Raw genomic sequence first — 19,610 nt, 5'->3', positions numbered from 1 at the left:
GTGTAAAATCAAATGCCATGTCTTCACAGCAAAAATCTTTAGGTAACTGAACAGCTGTGGCCCATTTATTTCTCTGGGTGTTATGTTTAAAGAAAAAGCAAATGAGGGTAAATAGAGGATCAAAATTAGCAAAAAGCTTTAAAAGATTTTTATCTCTGCTTTGGCCTCAGCTGAAATATTGTGTACAGTTCTGGGCGGATGTGAAGACATTGGAGAGAGTGTAGAAGAGGTTTACAAGAATGGTTCCAGGGATGAGAAACTTCAGCTATGAGGATAGATTGGAAAGTTTGGGACTGTTCTCCTTGGAGAGAAGAAGGCTGAGAGGAGATTTGATAGAGATGTTCAAAATCATGAGGGCGCTGGACAGAGTAGATAGGCAGAAGTTGTTCCGGCTCGTAAAAGGATCAAGAAAGGGAGCACAGATTTAAAGTGATTTGCAAAAGAAGCAAATGTGATGTGAGAAAAAACTTCTTCACACAACAAGTGGTTCAGGTCTGGAATGCACTACCTGGAAGTATGGTGGAGGCAGATTCAATCAAGGCATTCAAGAGAGCATTAGATGATTATTTGAATAGAAACAATGTGCAGTAGTACGGGGAAAAGACAGGGCAATGGCACTAGGTCATAATGCTCAGTTGGAGAACTGGTGCAGACATGATGGGCCAAATGGCTTCCTTCTATGCCGTTAAAATTCTGTGATTCTGAGTCTTACTCTGATATTAAAATATGCAAATGAAAGTTTGACAAAAATTGCTTGTAAAGCCTGTTAAACCGTGTTGAAGGCAACATTAGAAAATTCACAGCGTGAATAGGCCATTTAGTCCATCAAACCTGCTCCATCCAGAGTTGATAGATGACTATGCTATTATGGATTTCCCTCAAAAACACACCTGGGGCAGGTATTTCCGGTCGGCAAGAAGGGGCGGAGCCCACTTGCCAACGCGTAAAATGATGCGGGGATACATTGGGCATGTGTCCCGACATCACCCCACATCATTTAGATTTTCAGGTCAGCAGGCGCGTAGCCAATTCCTACATACAAAAACATGTCCCATTTCATGTGACACAGTCACATGAGATGAGACATGTTTAAATAAATTCTTACTCCATGTATTTAATATTTTCACTAATGATTCAATCTCCCTGAGGCAGCTTTGCACCCTGACTCTCTCTCCTCCCCCTGCCGGCACAGGTAGCACTGAGCACTACCACTCGCATCTTATGCTCGGCGGACCTTAATTGGCCTGCCCACATAAAATGACAGCTGATCACCGGCAGTAATCGACTCCACGCCTGCCCTGGCCTGCTCCCGCCAAGCCTGCCCGCTGCCTGAAAAATTTAGGCCTGGTGATCCACTAGTTTGATGAGTACAATTTTTCTTCACCCCTCAGAAAATGCACAGTGCTGGTAAATCATTCTATGAATTGAGCTATGTGGTGACCCAGAACTGCTGCTGACAATACTGTTACTCAACTGCTCCTGTGATTATCCATGTACGAAACTAGCTCCTGAGGAGAATCGCTGATATTTGGAGCGTGGACCATTTTATACCATCAAGATTGATCTTTTGGATAAAATCTACTGAGAAGTTATTTGTCAACATCATTAATTGGTCTGAAGACAGTGTCACAAAATTGATGCTTAATGATCATAATATATAACCAAACAAGAGATCAGGAAACAAGAATTACTCCCCAATACGGAGGAATCACAATCATTTAAATTCAACATCTGGATGAAATTCAATCAATGGACAACTTTAAAGAACAAAATTAACAATGGCTGCAGTTCAGCAGATATTAGTTGAAAAGATAGATGGAAAATTACTTTTGTGCACAATATTTACCAAAATTGTAAGGCCATTTATAGAGAATGTCTTTACAATTGTTAAACATAGCACCCAAAAGATAATGGTCCTCAATATTGGAGAGGAGATTGAAGTTAAAATTGTGCCGGTGATTAGCTTTCAAGTTCTGAGTTATCAAACTAATTTGTTAATTCATTCTAAATGAACTCAGATGCCAATGTTTTTGCTAGCAAGTTTGAATGAATATAGTTCATCATAACTTGTAGCAATTTATGATTTCACTAATTTTTCCTGTAAAATTAAACCAAGTTTCTCACACAGAAATTTTGTTCTTTAAATATTTTTGTGGAACTGCAAAATGCTTTTAAAAGTTTTTTAAACAACCGAATTCCATTAAATAATAACAGCAGCAATTTGCATTTAAATGGCGCCTTTAATGTAGCAAAACATCCCAAGGAGTTTCACAGTAGTGTTATTGAACAAAATGCACTAATTCAAAGCACAGTTAGGCCTTTCTTTTACCAATGTAGGGAAAGTACTGACACTCACCAAATATTGAATTGCCACGAAGAGCTTTTCCACCAAAGGCAAACATATGTGAATGATCTGCAGTTACTACAGAGAGGGTGTCAAAATCACTTGTCAGGTGACTGGCTCTCTCAATAGCTTCATCAAATTTAACTGCTTCAGTTAAAGCTTGCATCGCTTTTCCATCATGGTGTCCATGATCAATTCTCCCACTTAATAAAAACATAAAAACTGATTTAGTACTTGTGAACACCCAATTCAGATAAGCTTATGGTTCAGCTCAAGAGAAAAGTTCCATCCTCAAAAGTGTCCCTTAATCACAAATCTACAATTGTGACCTTACACAAAATTACATAGGATTTACAATACAAAACAGGGCATTCAGCTTAACTAGTTTATGTTCCACACAAACCTCCTCCCAACTCGCCATCTAATCCTAACACCATAACCTTCTATTCCTTTCTCCCCACATGTTTACCTAGTTTTCCCTTAAATACACTCAAGTTATTCACCTCAATTGTTCCATCTGCTAGTGGGTTCCATACTCCAACCACTCTCTGGGTAAAGTTGTTCCTCCCGAAATCCCTATTTCATTTATTAGTGACCATCTTATATTTATGACCCCTAGTTTTGGACTCCTCCACATGTGGGAACAGTTTCTTTACATATGTCTTGTCAAAACCTTCCATAATAAAGACCCCTTTCCAATATTCCGTCAGTCTTTTCTTTTCCAGAGTTAAGAGTTCCAACATGTTCAATCTTTCTTGATGGGTATATCCTCTCGATTCTGGTAATATTACACAGGATTTTAAAATGGAAGTTTCCATTTGTAATCCCAAGACTATGTTGAATTATCCAATCTCAGCACAAACAGCAACAACAGAGTGATAAATGGTTACTGTGCCCCTGGCTGGAGGGAGAAAAATTACTCAGGGTTTCTGCTCTAAAGTGCTGTTTACTGTGGCTTGAAGTAAACTACAAGTGTAACCTTGTCAGCCATCATCAGTTCTTGGGGATGACAGTGCCAATTTAGTGCAATATTTCTGCTGTGAATTCACACCATACAATCATCAGAAAGAATAGACTTTCATCCCATTTGGTTGGGCTAGATTCAACTCCAGGCCCTTGGTGGTGAATGTATAGTATTCCAACTCATTTTACTAAACTGGCTGATAAATACAACCCTTATCAGACACTGGCACTTAAATGTACAACCATGACAATAATTTCCATCACGGTCATTAATAATGCTGAGGTGTCTTGCATCATCATCAACAACTCATACTAATTTATAAATATTAATTACCAAACTGACAGTGAACAATGTTTCATTCTCCAAAAGTTATTTCAACTCCAATGACATGAAGAGGAAAATTGCTTTGAACATTGTGTAATTATTCTGGAAAGCTATAACACACAATATTTTTCAGCAAATCTAACAAAGGTTTAAACTACTTATCTTCAACAAACAGGAAAAATCCTTTGGGGTTATTACGAAGAATTCTAATGGCTTTATCAGTCATTTCAACAATTGAAGGATCCATAGTCTTATTTCGGTTTAACTCAAATTTCATATCCTTGGGTTCAAACAAACCTAAAATTGAAACAAGAGATGTCATTTATTCATTATTTTGTAATATTGAATATTTGTGGAGAAAGGTTTGTCTGTATAATGGTAAAAAGTGCACTGCTAAGTCTTAATACATCGAGTCATGGAATGGTTATAGCACAGAAAAAAAGCCATTCAACCTTTAAGCTCATGCAAAAATCTGCAAGAGCAATTTAGCTAGTCCCCCTGTTTGGCCCTCTCAGCATAGCCCTGCAAATTCTCTCTCTTCAGGTGTCTATCCAATTCCTTTTCGAAAGCTACAATTGATTCTGCCTCTACAACCCTTTTGAGCAGTGCATTCCAGATTGTAACCTTGAAAAAAAACCCTCATGCCGCCTTTACCTCTTTTGCCAATCATTTTAAATTTGTGTCCTCTGGTTCTCAGCCCTTCTGCCAATGGGAACACTTTCTCTCTAGTCTTCTAAATTCCAGAGAGTACAGATCTATTCTACTCAATCCTTCCTTATAGGACACCCATCTCACCTCAGCAATCAATTGTGAACCTTTTGTTGCACCTGCTCTAAGGCAAGTATGTACTTCCTTCAGTACAGAGACCAAGGCCAAGATTTTTAGGATGGTGGGGTTTCCCTTCCTGCCATCTGAAGTGTCGGCGGGGAACACATCCCTGTCAACATCTTCTGTCCTGCAGCAATTTCACACTCCAATATGCATTAATTGGCTGGAGACAGGACTTCTGTCCCTCACTCAGGAGGAGGTCCCACCTTACGGAGCAGCCAGTTAACCTGATTGGCTGACATCTCGCTAGTCTGTGCTATGCCAGAAGCTGAAGTGGCTAGGACTGGGACTGCAAGATCTGGGATTCCAGAAACAGGTAGGTTTCAAGGGTTTCAGGGCGGGGAGGGTAGGGGATGCCTGGAGGTATTGACAGAAGATGATTGGGGTGTCGATGGAGAGCCCAGGGGGCAGGGGGTGGACCTGTGCTTATCAGATCTTATGGGGGGGGCACCCAAAGTAAAAGGGAACTGCTGATGGCCTGAACCCGATTTATTTTTGGGCTTCCCCCATAATTGGAACTCCTCCCACCCGCCTGAAATTGAGGCTGAGTGGGAAACGGCCCTTAAGTGGTCAATAATTGGCCACTTAAGGGCCTCAGTTGGGACAAGGGCGGGTGGGTCTCACCGTCCCAGTGTAAAATTGCAGAGAAGTCAGGGTGTGGGAATCTGCTGGGAAGGCCATCTGATAAATCTTACGCTTATCCACTGCCTACAAACCAGCAGGTGAGGGAATGTAAAATTCTGCACCAAAACTGTACGTAGTACTTCATTTGAGGTCTCACCAGTGTCCTGTTAACTTGCAGCATGACTTCCATACTCCAGTACTCGAACCCCCCTGAAATAAACACCAGCTTGCCATCTACCTATCTTATTGCTTGCTATACCAGCATGTTAACTTTGTTCTTCTTGTACAAAGACAAATCCCTATGAACACCAACATTTAATAGTTTGTCACCATTTCAAAAATATTTTCTTTTTCTATCACTCTTAGCAAAATGAATAACCTTGCCTTTCCTTGCATCATATTCCATCTGTCACATTCTTTCCCACTCACTTAACCTGACAACATCCCTTTACAGACTGGCAGCATCGGCGGAGAAGAAAAGAGTTGACGTTTCGAGTGTTCTGTTGAAGGGTCATGAGGACTCGAAATGTCAACTCTTTTCTTCTCCGCCGATGCTGCCAGACCTGCTGAGTTTTTCCAGGTAATTCTGTTTTTGTTTTGGATTTCCAGCATCCGCAGTTTTTTGTTTTTATCCCTTTACAGACTCTTTGGTGGGGGAGGGATGGGATGGGAATTTTCCCAGGCCCTTGGAGGTGGATTTGGAGGTAGAAAAAATGCATTGGGCCAGTTTGTCAGCATGTTCCTACCTCCAGCCGCTTCTCCCTATGGTGGGTTGGTGGAGAAGTCGGGAATGGCCATGTCCCAGGCGAGAAAGCAATTAAAGTCATTAAGGAGGCTAAAAGGAAAGCAGTGTTACACAGTGTTTCTAATCCAGCAGTGAAGAGAAGGTGAGGGCATAGCCAGAGGGACTGCATCAGTGAAACTGACAAGTTGTGAGGGCTTTGATCAGTTGTACTGAAGAGGTGCAGGAATGGCCAGACTGAGATGGTGTCTTATAAAGCATTCCTTCTGTCAGAGAGTGTTATTATTGCTTGATGGGTGAGTGCCAACTACTTGGAATGGGCTTCACCTGACCAGCACTTCACCCACCTAGCTGCCCTTCGCTGCTACCAGCTTTTGGAGTGGCATGGGAGCTGTACATGCTTTTTCCACTGCCGCATGCACCTCGACAGGACAGAGAGGATGACCAGGGAGATGCAGGTGCTAGGAGGCAAGACCCCAATAGAGGAGCAGCTAACCCAACAGGTGCAAATACCAGTGCCTCATAAGGCTCAGCCTGTCATGGCAGATCACTGCTGACATTTTCTTCCTCCTGCTGCAAGACTGCCTTAACAGTGAACCAGCTGGACACAATACCAACCTTAACAAGGTTTTGTCATAGAAGGCCCACCGCCCCCTGCATCCCATCATCCTGCATCTCTGACACTTACCAACTTGTATGATCTCTTCTTCTGCAAGGAGAGAAAGCAGGGTAGTGAGATTGTTAGGGATGGTTTGTGTTCAGAAAGTGAAGGCATGAGTGCAAGAACATTGAGGGTCATTTTGAGTTTTGGCTGTTCAGATGGGGATGTACATGCCTGCAGCAAGTGGAATAAGTGGACAACATGTCTTGACCTAAGACTTGCTGTGTAGGAGAATACTGTGCATTCAGAATGTGGGGCTTGACACCTGACAGTGTCATGCCACTTACTGTCATGTTATCCTAAGGTTCCAGGTCCTCCTGGTCCACTATCGCCAGATTAGAGGGGGCATACTGCTGCTGCTTAATCCCTTAACAACTTCCAGCCATGCCTGCTTGGTTGAAGAAAGTGCCCTCTGCCTCCAGGCCTTAGAAGAGCTCACCACACTCAAGACCCTCTCCTCCCTTAGATGGATCTCCAGGTAAGAGTGGAAAACTCAGGAGGCCAGCCTTTTACCCACCAATCCTGTGGGTGCTGCAGCTTAAAAGATCCACCCCGGTGAGATTCTCTGAAATATGCCTTGGTCCCTTTAATTAGAAATCCTTCTTCTGATAAAATGTAATCTCGACCATCTATAGAGGGCAGGAGAGAAATCCGGAGGCAGACTCCTAATTGGTTCGCCCTGACGAAGAGCAATATTAGGCCCACTACTCCAGAGATCAGGTTTGTGACCTGAAAATTGACTCAGTGGCTGAAAAAAAACCTAAGCCAGGAAAATTCAGTCCATTGTGCCCTCCTCACAGCTTACTGTCCTGCCCAGCTTTGTATCATCAAATTTTGATATATTACACTCGGTTCTTCATCAAAGTCATTGATATAGATTTTAAGTAGCTGAGACTCAAGAACTGATTCTTGTGCCACTTCACTAGTAACAGCCTGCCAACTTGAAAATTACCCATCTATTACTACTCTATTTTATTTGTTCTTTGACCAATCCTCTCTGCATGCCAATATATTACCCCTAACATCATGACCAGAATTTTTGGGTCGGCAAGCGGGGACAGGGCCCGCTCGCTGACACGTAAAATGACGTGCGTGACATTGACCCTGTGTCCCAATGTCACCGCGCACCATTTAGATTTTCAGTTCGGCGAGCATCTAGCTGAGTTGGCTGCATGCCCGCCAAACTGTCAAAGGCCTATTAAGGCCATTTAAATATCAATTAAACTAATAAACTGAGCTGCCCATCCAACCTTAAGGTTGGCAGGCAGGCAAAGAGCCCCGGCGGCCTTCACATTTTTCATGGAACCTCATCCACGGGCAGGATGAGGTTTCATGAAGGGTTTATAAATTAAATACATTTTTTCATTAATGTTCATTGACATGTCCCAGCTCATGTGACACTATCACATGAGGGGACATGTCTTAAAATTTTTTTTTTCTTCATTTAAATTTTTAACACTTAAACTAATCTCTGCACTCTGCAGATTTCTGCACTCTTTGGTGCAGGCTCTGACTCAGGGAACCCCCATCTCCGCCCTCACAGGGAGCATTCAGCACTTCTGGGTGCACATCACCCCGGCAGGCCTTAATTGGCCCGCCCACATAAAATGGTGACGCGGACCCGATCGGGGACGCCGATCATGTCAGTACCTGCCCCCACCCGCCCCCGCACAACCCCCCCAATGGGGGGAAAATTATACCCCATAAGTCCTTATTTTGTAAAACAACCATTTGTATGGCACCTTATTGAATATCATTTGAATATCTGAATATACTACATCCCCTTTACTACCCTACTAGTTGCTTCCTCTAATAGATTTGTTAAACAAGATTTCTGTTTCATAAAACCATGTTTACTCTGCCCAATCATATTGTGATTTTCTCTGTTACACTTCGTTAATAATGGTTCCGGTATTTTCCCAGACTGATGTCAGACTAACTGGGGGTCCCCATTTTCCCTTTTCCTTCGTTTCTTGAATAGTAGTGTTATATTAATACCTTCCAATCCACTGGCACCGTCCCAGAATCTAGAGAATTTCGCAAGATCACAAGTGTATCCGCTACCTCTGCAGTTTCCTCTTTTAGAACCCTTGGATGTAGGCCATCAGCTCCAGGGGATTTGTCAGATTTCAGTCCATTAGTTTCTCCAGTGTCTTTTCTTGACTAATATTAATTATTTTAAGTTCCTCACTCTCAGTAGACCTTTGGTTCCCTAATAACACTATGCATTTTGTGTCTCCTAATGAGAAGAGAGATACAAAATGTAACTCTAATGCCATCTCATTCCTCATTATAGTTCTTCCTAACTCAGCCTTCAAAGGAGGCACATTGACTTGGGCTATTTTCTTCCTTTTCATATATTTGTAGATGCTCTCATTTACTCTCATTTTCTATTTTCTCCCTCTTTATCAATTTTTTGGTCATCCTTTGTTGGTATCTAAAACTCTCCCCACTCTCAGGCTTACTACTCTTCTTGGCAATATTATAAATCTCATACTTTTAATCTCATACTCTCCTTAACCTCTTTGGTTAGCCACAGATGGATCTCTTTTGCTGTGGAATTTTTAACTTCTCAATGGAACACAGATGCTTTGAGAATTCTGACATATTTTGTTGAATCTCCATTACACATCATAGGAGCACTAGGGTAGGTAATCAAGCATACAAGACAGGCACCAAGGAATTCCCCAAAGATTATTGTTAATTTTCCTGTTGACTATTATTCACATATTGAATAGAAATTCTGCATATTCTTCTTCTGTATTTGGTGTTTATATTATTATTTGTAATAAGGTGAGTGTAAGAGCCACAAGGCATGAGTGAAGGAAGGCAATCAGATGGTAGTGTTAAGGATGATAGTGATAAGGATTGCAGGACTGTTTGTGTATTAGGGTTGGAGGAAAGGTTCACATGAAGCGCTCATGGCTGAGTTCTTGGAGAGCTCTGGCAGCCACAGTCATTATCAGTAAAGCTGTTCTTGCTCTTCCTCCTTTTCATGCTACTCTTCTTCTTGCTCCTCCTCCTCTTCCACTGCTTGCTTACTGGGTGGTAGTAAAGGCTGATTTCTCATTATCATAAAGTGGATGTCAATAAATCTGGAAACTCAGTGGTGGACTGCAGAGCACCTCTTGAATGGTACAAATTGTGGAAGCATTGCTTGAGCATGTTATTGGTCTCTTCAATGATATTTCTGGTGATGGCATTACTCTCATTATAGATTAATTCTGTGTCTTATACAGGTTCCTGACATGAGCCATGGGCCATGGCTGGAGCTGATACCCTTTGTAACTCAGTGACATAGAGGATTGCTGCAGAGTAGTCTAATTCTACAAAAAAAATCAGTGTAAATTGGCATTTGCAAAATTGATGTACAAACTGGCAAAAATCTGAATTCCTGGTTATGCTGCCACAGGAAATTCCACGTTATTGATTATAGCTTTGAGAGCCCAAGTGTGTGACTGTGAGCACAGAGGGTTGGAGAGGCTGGGGGGAGGGGGAAGGTTTAAATAGGGGTTGGTATGGCCTTAGAGGAAGGAGGCAGAGTGCCTCTGATGGGCACAGGGGATCCCCCTCATAGGAGTTACACCCAACATCAGCCAGTGTAACTAAAGCACCAGGACTTGGCATGGGTAAAATGGCAGTGGAGGCAGGATGAAACACTTAAGTGGCCATTAATTAAACATTCAAAGGCCTCAGTAGGCCTGAGGGCAGGTAGACCACAACACCTCCACTGCCCCCTGTAAAATGGGAAACAGGTCAGGGTTGGGGGGGAGCAGGTGGGTAGGCAGCAGGCCCTTCACGAGCTGGCAGGGAAATGTAAATTTCGCTTAACTTCTTTCTCTCTCCATAGAAGCCTGTCTGATCTGCTGAATATTTCCAGCATTTCTGATATATTTCATATTTCCAGCATGTGCATCAGTATTTGGCTTTTGTAGGAGTGACAGTATGTTTGGAATAATAATGAAAGTGGTTTCAGTGTGCACATTTGCTCTATGATGGAGGTGAGTGTGCTGGGGGAGGGGAGAAAGCTGTGTTGTTCATCCATTGATGTCTGGAAAGAGGAGTTCTGTCCACCCTCACCTTAACTATGAGAACCCCCAAGGAAGCTTCTGAGATGCATGGAGTTTTCTCGCAATTTACCTATACAGTTTCTTCCTGAACAAAATCAGCCAAACAGGATTGCAACCTTCTCTTAAGAGGCTCATTCACATTTTAAAATCACCGCTGGCTGACCCGCAGGAAATTGCAATATCAAAGCCTTGCCTGTTGTATCAGCCAAATGGGTGGGAAACCTTCTCATCAGATTGTAATGAGATCCTGGGTCTATTTTCTGCTGCAGTGGGCAAGTTTCTCACTAACACTGCCTGCCCAAAACATGTGTGGAGTTAAATTTGAAGCTCAAGCTTCTGTTAAGAGAAATTTGTAAGTTGGTGTTTTTAAAATAATTTCTTTAGAAATAAATTAACATCTCTTTGTTCTGTTCTCTAAATATAATTTAATTGTTTGCAACAACTTTTAATTATGTATAGTCTTTAATAGGATAAAAGGATCCCTAGGGGTTTGCTGTGAGCTAGAACATGGGCAGCAGAGTTTTGGATGACCTCAAGTTTCGGGAGGGTAGAATGTAGGAACTTACATGTTAGTGACAGCAAAGAACGATAATGTACAATTTAATATTGTTTTGAAGATGTATTATATAAAATATTCATTTATAATGTAATTGGCTGGACATACTCATGTAATGAAGTTATTTGAAAGGACGCTGGCTTACAGCAGCTACTATGTTCCATTTGCATCTGCCGACACAGAGGAAGGAGTTTTCCATCCCTGTTGGCGTCAGGTGTCATGGCTGACATGAGCAGACAATATAGCGGGAAGGCCAAATATTGGTTTCATGACGTCATGAAACCAGTTTGCCATCATCTGCTCTACCCATCAATGGTGGGCTGCGTTTCCCACTGCCGCATGTTGGAAACATCATTTTAATGCATCTAACTATAAATCCTGTTCACTGGTATCACCCCCACCACCCCCTCCCCCACCCCACGCCAAATTTACCGCCCGCATCAGCGGGAAAACATGCCAGCCCAGAACACATCTTAACAAGTGTGACGTGCAGAAGCCAGGATTTACCGTTAGGGCTTTGCTCACATCGCGGCCATCCAAGGAGCAGAAGATGCTGCAGCTTTACAGCCACCGGACTCTGGAGGAACATGTGCATCGCATGCTGGGTAGATTCTGCTGTGAAGCAGCTCACAGAAGGTGGAAAATCACCGTTGATGTCTGGGGTCTGCTTCAGGACATCATGGTCTTGGCCACAGTCTGCTACTGATGATCGTTGAAGGGGTGGATAGCAAGGTCTAGGTTTGCCTGGGAGAGGAAGGTGTACCGGGGAAGGGGAGGGAGTTGAGGTTGGGGAGAGGGGGGAATGATGGTCAGAGGGTGGTGAGGTTTGGAGTGGGAGAACGATGGTATTGGCAGGGGTAAGCTTGGGAGGGGGGAGGGTGTGTACAGGGGGGAGGAGGGCATAACTGGGAGAATGAAGCAACTGAGGAGGTAGGTGTAAGGGGGGAGGAAGGTGTAAGGGAAGGGAGTTTGCAGTGGGGAAGAAGTCCAGGGGGAGGAATGAGTCTGGGGGGAGGAAGGAGTAAGGGTGGAGGAAGAAGGAAGGGGAGGGTGGGATGTCCAGGCAAACGTGCAAGGGAGGGGTCTGTGGAGTCAATGACTGCCTCCTGGGGAGCGAAATGAGGGTGGGTATGGTGGGAGGGAATGGTGACTATGAGAGAGGGCAGAGTGAGCTGGTGGGGTAGGGTGGAACGGTGAGGGTGTGACAGTAGTGGTAGAAGGGACGGTGAGGGTGGATGGTGGGGACTCAGAGGCAGACATGGACTCTGGGGGTGGGAAGGAGGAGGAAGTCAATGAGGTCCATGTGGATGGGGGTGGGATTCTTGGGAAGATAGGGAATGTGCACATTCACTTGGATACCCTGGAAAGAAAAGGGTTCTGGTTGGTAGGTGACAATGGGGAGGTGGAAGGTGATGCCGGGGCGGGGTCAACAGTGATGGGGGAGAGGACATTGATGAGTGGGGGGCAAAGGGCAGAGGAGCTTAAAACATATTTAGCAACTACCATGCTTCCAAAATTGAAAGTGAGCAGAGCCTCATGTTGGACAGGCACAGGTGCTGTATGGGAGTGTGGCCAGTGGGTGGGTGGAGATGAAGGTCAGCTCAGATGGACAACTGAAAGTGAACCCCAGCAGGCAGCATTGAAAATGCTTGGGACTTTGAGATGAGTGTGATGGAGAAAGGCTCTGCACGTGTGGGAAGTGCCTGCACGAGGCTGTGAAAGGCCCAGCCACACACGCACTTCTCCCTCCAGAATCACTTGTGGTCTGGCTACACACAGCTGGACTGCTAGTGGGGTGGAGGGGGGTGGGGGGGGGGGGGGGGGGGGGGGGGGGGGGGGGGGGGGTGGCGGGGGGTGGTCGGGGGAGGACTCATGAAGTCTGAAAATGAAGCTGAAAGACAGCATTACATATTATTCAGTGGAAGTGAATTCATTTTCACATTATAAAGTGACAAAATGTGTCCACCTGTACAACCGCTTGTGATCAGAATTTCTTAGCTTTTCTAGGGTCTACACTGATATCTGCAGCAGGAACGGAGACAGCCTGTGCAATGGTTGGCCTTGTTGCCTCTGATGACTTTGGCATGGGTCCTCTGGAGAGCCGAGATCTCAAGGGCCCTGACTTGCTTTAGCTGTCCTCCTGTGGGCCAGCTGCTCCCTCTAAGGTGACAGAGGATGAGGTTGAGGAAGGCCACAGGCAAGGGGAGATTGGAGGGAGAGGACAGCCCCTAAGATTTCTGAGTGGATGACCCAGGGGTGTACAGCTGCCGCTCCTCCTCCCTTCAAGTGCCCGAGGGAAAAAGCACCTGGGAGGGATGTTGAGGTGCCCTGTTTCCCTCTTACATTGCCACTGCAGGAAGACACCCATCAGCACACGTCTGTGTTCTGCTGGACCAGGATCTCTATGGCGTCTGCCATCCTTCCCATGGAGACCACCATACACACACATGTGGGCACCACTTGATCAGAGAGCAGGCGGAGTACTCCTCCGACTCATGTTGAGGGCTTCCAACAGCTCTGCGTGATGTTCCCTCGCCTTCTGCTGACTTTCCATGATGAGTTAGAAGGCCGATTCCAGAGGCTCGTCATCTGACACAAACCTGACAGATGCTTCTTCCCCAGCTGTCCTCTGAGTGCTGGGGAACTCGGCTGAACTTGTCTCCCCCTGCTATGGACACATGTTAGTGCAGTGACCATCAGATTGTGAACCTGAGCCTGCTCTAGACCTACGTCCCACCAAGGTGTGTGTCTCTGCGTTGATGGAAAATGTCAGTAAGCGCTGTGATGGGTCTTTCAGGCTGCTTATTTCCAGCTCTTCAATGGAGGAGGTGTCCTCTTCGCTGGAGGTGTGGGCCTGGATGGAACTGAAGGACTGGCTGGCTGAGGGTGTCACTCGCTTGCAGAGCTCCCTGTGAACCAAAGTAGATATAATTAGTGCATGGCAGCAGAGTTAAAATCAGGAGAAAGAACACTCACAGTTGCCTTGAGAGAGGGATGATGTGCTGCAGGATCCTCACGAGGGTGTTCACCACCGACCTCACTGTCACTGCAGGCAGGGTCCACATTCTCACCAGTCAGCACGATGGCACACTCCTCAAAGTGAGTGAGGGGTCTAACGTGGGCCACTCCACCCCTGGTCTGGGACCTCTTCCTGCTATTGTGAGCCAGCTTCTCCTGCATGAAAACAAATGGAGAGAGTGTGAATAGGACATATGGTGAGCAGAGCCATGGAGAGGATGAGGACGTGAGCTCAAGAGGGTGTGAGCCTGATGGAGATGTGAGGGTGTGTGTGAGAGTTAGTGTTGTTGTCCCTTGAGATGTGAGATCCCTGTGGATGTCTGATGAGTGTGTGTGTGTGTGAGTTGAGAGTGATGAGAAGAGTAACTTACCCTGGCAAAACGGATGAGACCATTCATCCTTTGTGACACTGGGTGGCTGTCTTCTTTTGCAGGGTGTTGGCACTGACCACCGCTGCCATCACCTTCCAAGCTGGATTGGTGACCTTGCTTGCTGGCCTTCACCCAGAGCTGGGGTAGAAGACGTCACAGTGTGCCTCCTCTGCGTCCAGTAGGCACTTGAAGGAGGCGTTGCTAAATCTGGGGGCAGCATGTTTCCTCCCTTTGGCAGCCATCAGTTCCCAGCAGCTTCCTATCCCTTGAAAAGTGCTAGCTCTGAGGAGAGGCGGCCTTTAAATATGGTGCCCGGTTTACTGAAGGCCTGAGGTGATGGCGGGGTGGCTGATTCAGAGGCTGCCCTGCCAGCGACCCAGCATGTTTCCCGAGAATGCATAATTAATGAGGCGGGAATGGGACGATACGGCGTGAAAAGCTCCATTGCAGCCAGCGGGTAAAACGCCCTTTTTCCGGCCGCTACTGCATTTAGTGCAAGTCTGGGACCATTCTGCCCAGAGTCTATGGGGCTTTCAGAGAGAGGTCACATGATCCAGCTCTTGGTTGTAGAAAAGATACTGGATTTTTGGATAGCAAGAGAGAGATAGCCATAGGGGCAACAGCCTTACCCCATCTCTCTTTCTTCTGAAACCTCTCCCATCAAAGCTGAGCTACTTGTGATTTGAAAAGCCTCACTGCTGCCAACCGGGATTTCTTAAAAGGAGAATTCTGAAACAGCACCATTGTCCCCAATGAGAAACCCCAAGAACCAACTAATGTGGACCAGGACTCCTCAGCCATAAACAGGCCTCTGGACAATTCGTGGATAATATTTTTTTCTGACTTTGCTTGTTAAAAAACTTTACAAGTTTTTAAAATCTGATACTCAGCTGAGTTTTACTACTTTTTTGCATGCTTTGGGGGATTGCGTGTATGTTGTTTTTGCATTAGTGGGTAGTTGCACATAGTCGTACATGCTCAACCTTCTGTTCATAATTTCTGCATTTTTACCTGAGCAAGTTTTAACAATAAAACTAACTCTTTACTTGTTAACTTAAGGAACCTTGCTGGCTTATTTCTTACACCAAGCTGTACACAGATAAATATATATCACTTCCCTTTTAACTTCGAATTCTGTTATAACCAACTCAGGAGTGGGACAAAGAGAGGAGTCAGTTCACCTCTGTTAACATGGTCGTAACAATATTCAGAATATACCCGACAATGCAAGTCCATGTCAGCCTTTCCTACAGAAGGTATAACTCTTTTTAAAATGGTGCTGCAAAGAATAACTTCTGGTGGACTTACCCATCAAATACTTGGTTTTCTTCACATCAATGGCATCAAATTGCTTTTTATTCCACACATAGTTTGCGTCCTGGAAAATGTTAGAATGCAACACTTAATATATTTGCATATAATTATTGGATAAAACATTCAATGGAATATCTACTGTGAAAAATCTCAGTATGTACTTTTCTGCCATTGAGCCATTTGGTAATCAGATTTTCTTTATCTTTTCGAATGCCATTTTGTGCTTTAATACTTGGATATTCAGGGTCAGGAGTTCCTTCTGGAGTCATGTACGTTCTTCCTCCTCCAAGTATGACCTGGAAAAATAAACAAACATTTTCTCTCTCACGTGAAATTTAAATTGGGATGAACCGTCAACCAGGAAAAGGCTGCAGACCCATTGCTATTACTCAATGAATTGTGCATGCGCAGAGATCCTTTCCAGCTAACCTCAGTGAAGTTTATAATTAAAATTGTTCCGCTGGCTGGTGCCTTGTTTCACAGAAATAGATCCAAAACCAGAAGCTACAATATAATCACAGGTGAAAATTGATGTGATAAAGACAATCCTTATTTATTGTGCATGGTGCCCTACAAAATTATATACCAATATATATTTTCCACATAATTACATTTTCTCACATAACTGGATCCGGATACCCGCTTTCATAAAATATATTTTTTGGCAAAATTAGTACCACTCACTTGTGAGTAAGAAGCCCATGGGTTTGAGCCACACTTCATGATCTAATCACGTTATCTATGCTGATATTTGAGCCATAGACAGTGATGCACTCTTAAACTGAGGCCCCATCTGTCTTGCTGGTGAGCATAAAAGATCCCAAGGACAGAATTGAAAGAATAGGAATTCTATCTGGTCCAACATTCCTTCCTCAACTAACACCACCAAAAACAGGATGACTGGATAATAATTTTGTTTGTAGAATCTACATTTTTAAAATCAATTGCCAAGCTTGCCAATGTGTTAACAGTAAAAAGTTACTCATTTGTTATAAAATGCTTTTAGCATGTCTTAAGAATTGTCATGAAAATATAATAATTTTCATAATATTATTGTGACGTATTGTAAAAGTGGGTTAATAGTGGGGTTTAAATTAGTTTCTCTGTGTGTAGGGACAGAATTTTGCCCGCGTTAGGCGGGGGCGGGGAGGCGGGCCTGGGAATGGTTGGGAAGCTGACTGCTGCCCACGATCAAGCCCCAACATGGATTTCATGCTGCCTGGCCAATCAACGGCCAGCCACACTGCAGCGCTCAGTGCTGCTGGGTGGGGGTGGGAGGTGCACAAGTGCTAAGGTCCATGAATGTGCACGGGTGCACACAATGAAAGCTCGCTGAGGCACAGATCTGCTTCAGGGAGCTGAAGATTTATAAACTCAAAAATTAAAAACTTAAGCAATGTTAAAAACATGTACCCTCATGTGACTCTGTTACAGGGATATGTTATGAATGAAATTTAAAAATTTTTATTTAATTTTTATTTGCTTTTGGAAACATCATCCCGCCCATGGATGAGGTTTCCTAAAAAAATCCAAAGGCTGGTTGGCCGTTTTGCCTGCCTGCCAATCATAAGGTTGGATAGGCGCGAAAAATTTCATTTAATTAGAACTTTAATAGCTTTAATAGGCCTGTTAATTGTCGGTGGGCATGCTGCTGACTCCCATGCACCCCTGCCAGTTGAAATATTGCGCAAGTGTGTGATGACATCGGGACGCTTGCCTGGCGTCATCACACGTCATTTTATGCTTGTTCGGATCTGGCGTGAGCTCACTCTACAAGCACAATATTCTGCCCAATGTGTGTGGGATTTAATTGAATTGAAGACAGCTGGTCTGGAAGCTTTGAGTTATCAACAAGCAGCTAGGTTTGAAATGCTAAATAGGTAAACATGGCTAAAGTTTTAGAATGTGAGGGGTGAGGAATATTTGCATTTTTAGATAAATTAAGTTAGTTTGAATTTCAAAGAGACGGCAAGATATTACACCTAGCCAGAAGAAGCTCAGCCAAATAGTGTCTCTTTTTCTCAAAGGATGTTGATAAAATTAGCACTATGAAAAGATTTATATTATGAGAAAAGTAAAGTTCCAAAGACGTATTAGAACAATGGAATTTACATTAAAAAGGGAGAAACATGTATAAAAGAGATGAGACTATGTGTAAAAGGAGAAGGAATTCTAAGATCTAAAACAAGTGTGAAAAGCCGCCAGCTTCTGCGCATCAAGTTGCAGTCTACAGGAACCGAAGCTCAGAAAACTCAATTTGAATATCACTCTTCACAGTATCATGTTGCTTTGCCTGGATCTGTTTAAATCTTTTTGTTTTCCTACTGTTGCCTTAATGGAGGAGTAACTGAGAGCCAGAACAATTAGGTGTTTTAGGAGTTATTATAGTAGTAATTTGTAGACTTTGAATTTGTAGAATTTGTATGTGCTTGAAATCTTTTCTTTTGTTAATAGATGTTTAATTTAGTTTTCTAAAAACCTCTGAAGTCATGTTAGTCTTATCACTATTGAATTCAGAGCATGAATCTCAAAAAAAATACAAATTGCAAAACAGTTGTGACCATGTGATCAAGTTTCCCTTGTAGATTTGACCCACCAGGCACACATCATCTGCCGCATCATAGCAAGAATATGATAAGAAGCTATATAAGTATACTTAGTCCTTTCAGATTATTTCTTGAGAATTGTTCTCACAATTGTAGCAATGCTGTGAATTGCAGCCAAATTAGCAGGTACTTTCACATAAAATATAACTTCTCAAAATCATGAGCCGAGACGTTGTCTCTAACCTGAATCAGGGTACAATCCACATTTAACAAATACTGCATGCACCTAATATGGCCACAGGCACAGCCGTGGCAAAATGGTTATTATTATAGTACCAGTGAGCTGTACACATCAGCCGAGAAGGCAGCTTGCCCATGATGATGGAATAGTAAAATTGTCCAGCAGGAATTTAAGGTGAATCTAGAGGAGGTGGAGGCAATCTCAGAGGTCCACAGTTTTAATGTGGAGCTAGGAGAAGCACTCCTGCTCCATTGTGACTTTTCAGCAACCTCATTGGTCTGAACAGCTGACACCAACAAAATCATAGCTTTCTTTAAAAATGTTTCAAAACATTCCTGTGGAGCCAAGAGAAGCAGGAGTGCTCCATTGATTGCACAGGGTCCCGATTAATCCCTGTGCCTCCCACCCACCCCGCCCCATTACTTCACCTCTCCTGCAGATTTATCATTTGGCCAGTGCCAACAGGGCTCAGATAAATGGCTGACATTAAAGGGATGTGGACACAGAGCTAGCAGATGGGATTGGGGCTATACTTGTGTAACACCCTGTTAGGCCAATTGGTATGTTTCGGTGTTTGAATATCTATGTCTCTTTACGTATTTTGTCAGATTATGTGTGAATGACAGTAAAGACTGGGAATTTTTCCTATGTTCCCATGTTGAACTTTTTCTCCTAGTTGAGAGTCCAACAATCACATTGGATTGCTTTTTCAGGTAAACTATTGTACTGACGAACATTGATCAAAGTGCAATTAGTCTTTATTGCAGGTTGAGATTATACCTTTATTTTTAATTTAATTAATTTCTGTCTATTTGTTTAGCACAATTTTAAATTTGCTGTTTCCTAATACTAGTCAGTAGATTAGATGGCAGAATGTTTGCCAACTCCTATTTAATCTGTGATTTGTCAATACTTTACAATTGAAACTCTGGCATAGAGTTTCTGCTTTGTCACAATCAGTGAAAGGTGCACAACTTGCAATTGTTTCCATTCAAGTTCATTTGCAT

The 19,610-nt window shown here is 43.6% G+C and overlaps 1 protein-coding gene across 1 annotated transcript in view; it reads right to left on the bottom strand.

Moving 5' to 3' along the window:
* The window catches only part of LOC121287275 (intestinal-type alkaline phosphatase-like), a 43,125-nt gene that overhangs the window by 7,389 nt on the left and 16,126 nt on the right, over positions 1–19,610 (bottom strand). The window contains exons 5-8 of the mRNA XM_041204996.1: positions 15,978–16,112; positions 15,811–15,880; positions 3,791–3,929; positions 2,357–2,547 (exon numbers count right to left, since the gene is read on the bottom strand). Coding sequence (XP_041060930.1) covers positions 2,357–2,547; positions 3,791–3,929; positions 15,811–15,880; positions 15,978–16,112 — 535 coding nt within the window. The remainder of the gene's footprint in view (positions 1–2,356; positions 2,548–3,790; positions 3,930–15,810; positions 15,881–15,977; positions 16,113–19,610) is intronic.

Source organism: Carcharodon carcharias, chromosome 2 (assembly GCF_017639515.1).
Source record: "Carcharodon carcharias isolate sCarCar2 chromosome 2, sCarCar2.pri, whole genome shotgun sequence".
In the NCBI taxonomy this organism is placed as follows: domain Eukaryota; kingdom Metazoa; phylum Chordata; class Chondrichthyes; order Lamniformes; family Lamnidae; genus Carcharodon; species Carcharodon carcharias.
This window is presented reverse-complemented; position numbering and strand designations above follow the sequence as displayed.